Source organism: Mastomys coucha, unplaced genomic scaffold (assembly GCF_008632895.1).
Source record: "Mastomys coucha isolate ucsf_1 unplaced genomic scaffold, UCSF_Mcou_1 pScaffold18, whole genome shotgun sequence".
NCBI classification, from domain to species: Eukaryota; Metazoa; Chordata; class Mammalia; order Rodentia; family Muridae; genus Mastomys; species Mastomys coucha.
In genome coordinates, this window is record NW_022196900.1 from 78,665,945 (window position 1) to 78,676,961 (window position 11,017).

At 39.4% G+C, this 11,017-nt stretch overlaps 1 protein-coding gene and 1 long non-coding RNA gene across 3 annotated transcripts in view; both read right to left on the bottom strand.

The window, feature by feature from the left end:
* The window catches only part of Rlf (rearranged L-myc fusion), a 62,011-nt gene that overhangs the window by 31,087 nt on the left and 19,907 nt on the right, over window positions 1-11,017 (bottom strand). For both annotated transcript variants that reach the window (XR_004121038.1, XM_031378524.1), the window contains exons 2-3: window positions 4,113-4,267; window positions 2,208-2,289 (exon numbers count right to left, since the gene is read on the bottom strand). Coding sequence is in view for 1 of the 2 variants with exons in the window: in XM_031378524.1 (XP_031234384.1) it covers window positions 2,208-2,289; window positions 4,113-4,267 (237 nt within the window). In the remaining variant the exon portion in view is untranslated. The remainder of the gene's footprint in view (window positions 1-2,207; window positions 2,290-4,112; window positions 4,268-11,017) is intronic.
* On the bottom strand, window positions 1,051-2,201 carry LOC116096565. The gene is made up of 2 exons (XR_004121040.1): window positions 1,858-2,201; window positions 1,051-1,162 (listed from the first exon to the last, which is right to left on the bottom strand). It is a non-coding gene; the product is annotated as an uncharacterized LOC116096565 (long non-coding RNA).

An 11,017-nucleotide genomic window follows, 5' to 3' on the forward strand; every position in this document is an offset into this window, starting at 1 on the left:
GAAAACCAAAAACCATAGAATCTTAATATCTGGATTTGGATTTGTGGCCCTGCTCGACCTCAATCAGTCTTGGGGTGTATGCTCAATACACTATCCCCATGCTCAGCATGAGCAACATCACATAGCTTAATCTCCAGCCCCAAGAACAAGAACAAGGACAAAAACTTGCTCAGAATAGGTTCTCTAATACATGAGAGCTGCACCAAGGACTTGGTGCCATCTGAAGCCTTTCAAATACAAATTCATATTCTGGGTGGGGATGGAAAGCCAGACACAGTGGCACGCCTATCAATCAGAACACTTGGGAGGTGAGAAAAGAAGATCAAAAGTTCAAGGTTGCTGGTGAAATGGTTCAGCGGGTAAGAACACCAACTGCTCTTCTGAAGGTCATGAGTTCAAATCCCAGCAACCACATGGTAGCTCACAACCATCTGTAATGAGGTCTGACGCCCTCTTCTGGTGCGTCTGAAGACAGCTACATTGTACTTACATATAACAAAATAAATCTTAAAAAAAAAAAAAAAGTTCAAGGTTGGCCCAGGATACATACGTAACAAGTCCTTATCTCAAAAAAAAAAAAAAAAATTCCATTAATTTTATTGAACACATTAAAAAAATATATCCTACAAGTTTGATAACTATTAAAACTTACACTGGGGGAGAGGCACTTCTTTTACTCAAGCAAACACTCTAAGAAAATAAAGTAGCTTATGAAAGTATTTTGTCTAGGGAGGATATAATAAAAATACTAACAACTAACAGCACCACAAAAATTAAGTATGTGTGTCCTTCTAGAATGCAACATGCTAGGACCAAACTAAGCCCTCAATGTATCAAGACAAAAATACTTGTGCTCATCTGGGCGTGTTGCTGCATATCTGTAATTCCAGCTCTTTTGAGGCTAGGGCAGGACTGTCACAAGATTGAGGCCTGTCTCGGCTACAAATTGAGATCAAGGACAGCCTGCTCTTGGATTTCGGCTAGCCCACATGGTGTGACCAGCTTAAAAAAAAAAAACAACCTAAAGCAAAACACAAACAAATGCAGAAATCAACATGCCATACACGAAAGATGAATTTAATAGCTGTTTGGATCTGTGAGAAGTCAGAACCACATTACATAGTTTTAAATTGGAAGGAATGACAAAGAGTTGTCTCTTCCCCTAGGAGAAAAACAGCACAATCACTTCATTTTGTAGTAGAGAGCCCAGAGGAAATACATTCCCATACTTTAAAATGTGTTTTTAATATACAAATATCTATCTGTGCCCATATGAAACAGGTCCAAGCTACTGTGAAATATGTGTCCTGCAGGAAGCCATCAATAAAGGATTCTGAATCTGAAGGTGATGGGTGTTACTCTAGGCAACTAACTTTCTATGTGTGCCTCCATGTTATAAATGGAGAATCAAATAATCTCCACATTTTAAGGTTTACTTGATTAAAGGACAAAATATTTAAAATAAAATGATGCAAAGCAGTGAGATCAGTAATTAAATGATTCATATTATTTAATGTTTATTTGTTTGTATGTATGTATGTATGTATGTATGTATGTATGTATGTGCAGGTGTGTGCACACTTAGGTCAACACCTTGGTGTTATTCTCCAGCATATTACCAACTTTCTTTGTTTAAGAGGCCTGGAGCTTTGCCAAGTAGGTTAGGCTAGGCAGGTATGAGCTCTAGGGATCCTCTTTTCTGTTTCCTATCTCACATCCCTAGGATTATAGGCCTATGGTACCATACCTAGTTTTTTATATGGGTTCTGGGGATCCAAACTCAGATGCTCATGCTTGCAAGGCAGGAGCTTTACTGGTTGAACATCTCCCTAGTTTGTAAGTGTATTTATAAAATACCTTTTCAGTCTCTGCCCTTAACGGATCATTTGACACTGCTGCTGGGCAGGATGCTTGCCATTTTCTAGTCTGCTCCACCCACCTAGGAAGGTGAGAGCCCACGCGGTCTCCTGTGAGTATAATGTACGAAAAGAATCTATGACAGCTAGTTTGGTTGATCTAGAGATTTATATTGATCGACAAGGCACTGTGTTACGAACAATCTTAGTATTTTAGTTTAATAATCATTAATATATAAATCTGTAATTAGCTTGGTTTTGTTCTAAGTTTCAAAGTTTCTTTGCTGAAAATAATTAAATATATGTTTGGACAACTATGCAGAGAATTTCTTTGAGTTAAAATAGACTTACCTGTAGAGACTGAAGGAATGGTACCCAGACTTCACAGGGCAGTTCACTTTCAGATACTGAAAGCAGTAATTCAAAACAACTCCTACAATGCAAATAACTATGTAAGTATGTAACGAGGTTAGAGTAATAAATTAAGTGCCATTTTAAAAAAAATGCAAGAATTTTATACTTATTCTAAATATTTTAAATACTTAACACTCTTTAAAAGTTTTCTTTGAAGTTGTTCTATTGGTTTTTCAAGTATTAAAATAACAAGAAAAACTATAATGCTTTTATGTTTACATTGTTGTTTTAACACATTTTAGAAATATATGAGCCTTCCAAAGAAAAAGTCATATTGTATGCAGTGTTCACTTGTACAGGAAGGCAACCCATACCTACAGACCAAGAACAAGATCTCAGGACATTGTGGGTTTAGTTGGTATAGTGATAGAAAGATGCAGATTGTCATCCACTTCAGTTTCTATCACTTGCAGGGGAAACAGAATGATCAGCAAAGTGATTTCTTCTCTTCTAAAAACCAAGCAAAAATGACTCTTCCTTCTACAACAACTACTGCCCAGGCATAGGGAAGAAGTAACAGAAAAGGACTTTTAGATTCCCAAAAATGTCAATAAAGAACAACTCAAAATATCATTCTGCCAACAGCTCACCTAAATCTTACAGCGCATCACTTTGCCTGTAGAGATTGATATCAAGTGGCAGGAAGTAAGTGGGACTTGGTAGGGAGAACAATGGGATGAATATGGAATACTAACCTTCCACAAAAATGTTAGAGATTCAGCCGTGGTGAAGAAAATACAAACAGGTAGGGCTAGACAAAAGATACAGAGTACCCTGACCAGCAGGGTACTAATGGGATAAAATGAGTCTAAATGAGACAGCGCCAGCCTACATCTGAATAGCTGCTGAGATGAGCCATGTTAATGGTGTAATTTTGTCTGCTACTAGGCAACCTAATATTAAAATGGCTAAATGATTGTGGACACAGGTAGGGTGGCTTTACTATACTGATATTCTGTGCTGGTAAAATTATTTTCAGTTCAAAAAAATGTAATCAAGTTGCAAAGTTTCACAGTATCTTCCCTGAAGTATATGGTATTTTTCCAAGATAACCCGTTTCCAGATCCTAAATCTATGATAATTAATTTTGGTTGCCAACTTGATTAGACTGAGATTCCTAGAAGGCGGACAGGGTGTATCTGTGGAAGCATTTCCACCAATGATTAACTAAGGGAGATACTTCAGCTGAGGTAAGCAGTGCCGTCGAAAGCCTGAGCTCCAGATGGATTAGGAAGATAAGGGAGCAAACCCATTCTTGGGGTAGGCATTCTCTCTCTGCTTATTGCTTCAGGATGAAGATGGCTCTACTTGGCCAGGCCTCCTCCTCATGATGAACTAAAACCCCTGAAACTGCCAAAATAATCCTCTCTTTCATTCGTTTTCTTTGGCACTTGGTCACAGTCACAAACTGTTTAACACACATTCTATACCTAAGGGAAAGAGAAGGAAAATGGACTGTATACTCAAAGTACAAACCTGAGTAAGAAAAGACTTCAGTGAGAAGTGGTGGCGCAGGCCTTCAATCCCAGTACTCTGGAGGCAGAGGCAGGTGAATCTCTGGGTTCAAGGCCAGTCTAGTCTACAGAGTGAGTTCGAAGCTAGTCAGGTCATTCCTGGGGGTGGTGGGGATATGGGGCGTGGCGAGGCTGAGACTGATTCTAAAGGTAGATTTTGTTTAGCTGGAGCCTCACTCGGACTTTACCTCTTGGGAACTAAGGGGAGAAGGCTCAGTGTAAAGGGAACTGGTGCTTTGCAGAATAAACAGTGCCACTGTGAAGAAGTCAGGCAAATGTCATAACCATCAGTACTCAATTCTTAAGTAATTTAAGAGCTTAAACTTACAGGACTAATCTGCCAAGCACTAAGAGGACATCTTCACATTCAGTAGTTAAAAATGGACGTGCGCTGGCAAAGCTTTGGATAGCAAGGCGGTATACCTCCAGAAGACACACAATGTGTTCTGATGCATTCTTGTTGCTTGCATATTGCAATAAGGTCTAAAAAACAAACATATTTAATTATTTTACAAATAAAAAGGAAACAAATCGGCTCTTCACTCTCAAATGTACTGTTCATTCCTCTTTTCCTAACACATGTGTACACACTGTCTTTTTAGGCCCTGGTTTGTTTAAAGGATTCTATATTCACCAATTCATGAATCATCCCTTTGGAGTGGGTGGAATGCAGAATGGTTCTTCTGACAGGGATAAATCAGAGGAGTAAATCCACAATATGCCCGAGTTGGATCTCCCTATACAGCAGAACTAAAGTAGCAAGTTTGGTTAATACACCATTAAATTGAAGGGTGGAAATGGAAAGAGGGTTGTACATCCTACCCATAATAGACTAAGTTTCTCCTCCCCTTAATCACTTAATTAAATACACTCTTAGATATATGCAAGATTGAGAAACAGGTTGGTTTTGGGTATATGAACAACCAGACAAATTGTCATGGGTTGAACTTTTAGAAAGAATTTCCTATTTACCATCTTGTGCCTATACATAAATATACTATAATTAATTAATTAAAATCAGATATATCATCAGAAGGGACAACTCAGGTCTGTCAACTAGAGAGCCCAAATGTCCCTTAATAATTAATCCCTTGTAAGGTAGCCTTTCCTACCTTACAAGCAAAGCCTCAGGAAATAACTACTCTCTCACTCATGTGGCTACTGTCACTCTAGAAGACAGGCAATTTCTGAACGATACTATCTTGCTTCTGAATGAAGTATTCTTGCTTAACTCTTAGAATATACATGAGCCTTTATTTCCTTGAAAAGACACCAAAAAACATGACTAAAAGCTAGATATGGTGGTGCACACCTTTAATCCTAGCCTTGGAGGCAGAGGCAGAGGCAGAGGCAGGAAGATCTTGCTGATTCTGAGTAAATTCAAGGACAGCCAAGGTTGTACTGACTTTGCTTCAAAAACAAAACCAAACAATAAAACCTGATGTAACATTTTTTGTGCCTTAGCCCCACACAGACAGATAGCGTTTCCCCTCTAGAGAACACATTCTAACTGGCTGTGAAGTTCCTAATTAGGCTTTTACTCCTATAGTTAAGTCTTACTTTCGGAAGGCAGCTTGATTACGAGTAAGTTCTATGTGATTTGAATTCTGTAATGATTTTTAACTACTGTCGTAGAATTTTCTGTCTAAAGAATTACAAATAGGGCTAGTAAGATGGCTAATAGTTAATGACACTGGCTACCAAACCAGATGACCTGAGACCTACAAGGTGAAGATGTCCTCTATGTGGAAACATGAGTGTCAGGCACACATGTACTGCCCCCCCCCCACCCCCCGCAACTTTAAAAAACTACAAAGAAATATGGTAACAATGCAGGATTCCAAACTTTTTACACATTTGGTTTCACAGTAAGATCCCTTTCTGAGCTGGGTGTGCTGCACACCTGCACTGCCAGGGCTTGGGGGTTTTAGAGTTTAAAATTAATTGCACAGTCTGGTCAGCTTGGGTTACAGGACAGCCTACCTCAAAACACAAGAACAATAAAAGGTCTTTACTATTAGTGAAAAAACAACACCCCCACCCCCTTTTAATGACAGGTGATACACCAGCCTGCTGCATATAGTAAAAAACGTTCTCAATACACTGAATGATGTGGTGCGTACACACCTGAATGCTCAAATGAGTGTCTGGTATTTTCAGAAAAGCAATATATCATTTAATCAAATCATCCTCCCCACTGTCCTCCAAAAACAGGGTCTCATGTAGCCCAAGATGACCTTGAATGTGAGTGCTAGGATTACAAGTGTGCCCACCATGCTCAGTTGCTACTGTGCTGGAGATCAAGCCAGTCAGACAGGCACTCTACCAACTAAGCTCCAGGCCACAGTCCAAGTTACTCACTTTCACATATCCAAGACGGGATTTGTTTGTATTGTCTTGATTTTTTCATTTTAGATTTTGTTTCACTTTACTTTGTTTTGTTTGACACAAGGTATGTGTACTGGCTGGTTTTGTGTGTCAACTTGACACAGGCTGGAGTTATCACAGAAAAGGGAGTTTCAGTTGGGGAAGTGCCTCCATGAGATCCAGCTGTGGGGCATTTTCTCAATTGATGATCAGGGGGGTAGGGCTCCTTGTGGGTGGTGCCATCCCTGGGCTGGAAGTCTTGGGTTCTATAAGAGAGCAGGCTGAGCAAGCCAGGGGAGGCAAGCCAGTAAAGAACATCCCTTCATGGCCTCTGCATCAGCTCCTGCTTTCTGACCTGCTTGAGATCCAGTCCTGACTTCCTTTGTGATAAACAGTAATGTGGAAGTAAACCGAATAAACCCTTTTCTCCCCAACTTGCTTCATGGTCATGATGTTTGCAGGAATAGAAACCCTGACTAAGACAGTATGTATGCACATGCAACCTTGGCTGGCTTCAAATTCAGAGGTTCATCTGCCTCTGCCTGTGAACACTGGGATTCAAGGCCTTCGTCAATATGTATGGCATTTTACTTTATCTTTAGTTATGTACACTTGGGCATGTACATGAGTGCAGGTGGCTGAGGAGGCCAGAAGACATTGGATCCCTTGTGAGTCATCCAATGTGGATGGTGCAAATCAACTCAGGTTCTCTGTAAGAGTAGTTATTTGCTCTTAGCTGCTAAACCATCTTCCCAGCCTCCTGACTTATATTTTTATATTCTTAATTTTTTATCTCCCCCATGCTAGATCAAATAAAGGAATCTCCTTAACATAGCCACTAGGATCATGCTTAGCATTTCAGGAATCACTGAAACAATCTTCAATGTTTTTATGTATTCACTCATTCACTCATTCATTCATTCGCTGCTGGAGATTGAATCAAGGGCCTTGTACTTGGTAAGCAAATTCTTTACCACTAAGCTAAACCCCCAAAGTTTTATCATTTTTTAAATGCAAGATTAGGTTGAATGAATTATACTCATTCAAATAAAATAAATAACTCATATCAACCAAATCCCATCAGAAGCATTTTAGAAAAAGTTTTCTTAGTTTTTTCTTTTTTGTTCTAGAAGACACCAATGAAGTTGGCAAGGGAGCACCCTTTCAAGTTCAGTGGCATTCTATAGAGATCAAATTGATGAAATTTCTTCTTTGTTTCAGGAAACAAATTTACTCTATAAACAAGTAAAACCAGATATGCATGTTTGAAAGACCTAACTATTTAGGTATCATGCTTAACTATTAAATATTCTTAAAAGCTTGTTCTTATTCAAATTCCAGGCAGATTACTACCTCAAGTCCTTGCTATATATCTCAAATCCTCGTATTTTCTTCTGGATGGTCTATTTTAGTTTCAAACCCCAACATGTACAAATCCAAGTATCTTCCCCAGAAATTATATCCCTTTGCCTTTTATTTCCTCCATCTCTTTTCAGAAGCCAAAACTAAAAATAATTTTGAAACCAGCACTAAGTTTGTTAATTCTAGCTCAGAAAACAACTCAGTCCCCCACCATCTCTGTAGCCAGTGACTTATTCCCAGCCCCCAGGACTCTTACCTGAATTGTTACAACAGTTCCCTTGGGTGGTTCCGAAGGCTCTCTAGTTCTCAAGTGTGCTATAACTGTAATATATCTATTTGTACATTAAAGATGCATAGGGCAAGAGGACCACAAACAGCTAGACTAAAATATGCTAACACAGTTAGACTGCAGTAGTAATAGGATTGTGGGCTATTTTTCTGTTATCTTCATATTTTATCCTAGGAAACTATCAAGAGAGAATAACTTCAAGATGGTCACATTTTATGTAAGGGGTACATTCCAAAATCACAGTTATAGTTACTGGGCATATAGAATTGATCACATGGTTTTGGTCAACAAGGGCTGATGTTGGATTTACAGAGACGGCTCAGTCAGATCTCTGACCGGGTTGAAGACTAGCTATAATCTCACAATTAAACTTAAGTTATTTAACATTAAAGAAGATGCTCTAGATTAGAAAGGATGGTTTTCAGATGGTATTACAAGTTAAAATTAAACAAAATTCAAGTACAGAATTGTAAACTCTTTAAGATAGATTTAAATTTACAAAGATAATGTACTGGACATTATAAGTGTATGTCATACCTTATAATTTACATAATTGTCATAATTATGTTCAATATATATCTGAAAGAAAAAAAGCCTTTTTAATTGGACAAAAGGGGAAAATGTAGTGGGGTTGGCCTACTGCTGCTTGTATTCTAATGTTAATTTGAGTCCCCAATTTTGGGGACCTGTACATGTCTGCATGTAAGACACTGAGGGACCCTGACCTCAGTTGGTTCTGACTGGTAAATAAAGATGCCAGCAGTCAATGGCTGGGCAGGGCAGACAGAGGCAGGACTTTCAGGATTTCCAGGCTTGGGACTGAGAGGAGGAGGAGATCTGCCATGCTGGAAAGTATGGAGGACAGGAGATTCACCATGTCTGAGAAGAGTGTAGGACAGAGGATAGCTGCCATGTGAAGGAGCCCCAAGAGTGCAGCCCAATAGGGTCCAAGGCAGCCAAGATAGAACACAGAATTTAGTAAGTAGTAACTTGGAATTATCAATGGGAGGTGGTGAAGGTTGCACAGTGGCCCAGCTGTTGAGCTGCTTAAGGCATATCAAAATATAAAGGCTGTGTGTGTGTCTTTCATTCTGAAACATAAAGCATTGAGGTGGGTAGGCAACCTGCCACCGGGGCATATTAATTATTTAATTCTACAAGAGCCCATTAAGAGCACACATACTGCTCTTAGTTTGTTTGTTTTGAGACATAGTCTCTGTTATGTAGCCCTGGCTGGCCTCAAACTCAGAGATCCATCCACCTGGCTTTGTCTTCTAAAGGCTGGGATTAAAGGTTTTCACCACCACCACCACCACCACACCAGGCTCTATTGAGAACTCAAGTTCATACTCCAAGCACCTGCTTCCTGCCCCCAACCTTGAGCAGTTAAAACCCCAGCACTCTTTTCCTGCCTCCACATGCACCAGAACTCATATTTACATACCCATGCATACACCTACAAATTCACATAATTAAAACTAATAATAATGGACAATTAAAAAAAAGCAATAAGGGTTTTGAGAGGTTGCTTGTCTAGATTAAGAGCACTGGCTGCTATTCTGGAGGGCCTAGGTTCAATTCTCATCTGTAACTCCAGTTCCAAGGGATCTGATACAATCTTCTGACCTGTACAGATACCAACCAAAGATTACATGCAAATGAAACATTCTTACACATAAATACAATTTTTTAAATTAAATCAAGAAAAGAAAGATGCAAACAAAAACAAGGGTAGAATCCCAAAAGGCAGAACCCCAGAGCAAAAATGATCTGTGCTGGGGTTAGGGAGAAAGGAAAGAGCATGTCCTTAATAGTTAGCTTTACAATTTTTTTTTTTTTTAAATTTTGAACCAGGCATGGAGGCATGTGAGTTTAATCTCAGCACTCGGGAAGCAGAGACAGGTTGATCTTTGATTTCAAGACCATTAGCCTGATCTACATACATAGCGTGTTCCACGACAGCTAGAGCTAAATAGAAACCCTGTCTTAAAAATTCTCTGTGTGTGCACACTCGCAAGTACTCTTAACCAATGAACCATCTCTCCAGGCCCCCTATAGCGTATTTTGAAAAGGCTAAAGAGTATTAGTCTACTGTCTTTTTTTTATTATAAAATTAATGTTTTGTGGCTTTCAAAGTATGCCATAATTTATTTTGACACTCCAGAATTCAGATCATGAATTAACACAGTATTTTATTGGGCAGTACTGACTGGAATCAAATTGGCTTCTAGTTAAAAAAGAAAAGAGCAGAAAATGTTCTATTGTCTATTATTTTTACCATACCTTTCCATGTTTGGTTTTATTTAGATACTTATTATTAGATATTTATTAATGATGTGTTGCCAGCAGTATCTAGTATAGTAACTTGAAGTACAAAATTCAGAGCCTAGAAGCAATAAGGTAGATACAACATATAGCTGAGATGGACAGTAGGCTCTTATAGCACCTAAGTTTAAGTATATTCAAGCATGCTAGGCCCTGACTACTGTGTGTGTGTGAGACAAGAGAGAGAGAGAGAGAGAGAGAGAGAGAGAGAGAGACAGAGACAGAGTCAGAGTCAGAGACTGAGAGGGGGTTAGAGTTGAACCTAGAGTTTCAAGCACGTTAGGCCCTGGCTAGCAGTTGCCTGCTTACAAAGCTGCCTGTTTACAATGAGGAAGTGACTAAGTAAAACCGCAGCTCTTGCACCTTGTGTTGCTACTTGTACCCAACTCACACTTTCCACATTAGCTACAGCCAAAAAAAAAAAAAAAAAAAAAAAAAAAAGCAAGGATGATTTGAATTTCTGATCCACTTGTTTCCACTTTCTAAAGGCTGGGATTACAGAACTGTTGTATGTGCTACTGGGTAGGGGTCCAAACTTGGAGCTTCCTTCATACACAGTAGGCAAGCACTTCACAAACTGAGTCCCATCCAGCCCCTACAGCTGATTTAAAAGAGAGACACAGAGAGACTTCCTTGTCATTTCCACCCTCCACTGATCTACATCCCTGACCTTTACTTCATTTTTTTAAAATAAGAAACCAGAAGCTGGGTGTGGTAGTGCAAACCTTTGATCCCAGTACTCAGTAGGCAGAGGCAGGCAGATCTCTCTGAGTTCGAGTCCAGTCTGGTCTACAAAACAAGTTCAGGATAGCCAGGGATGGTTACACTGAGAAACCATCTTGAAGAGCCAGAGAGAGAGAGGGAGAGGGAGAGGGAGAGGGAGAGGGAGA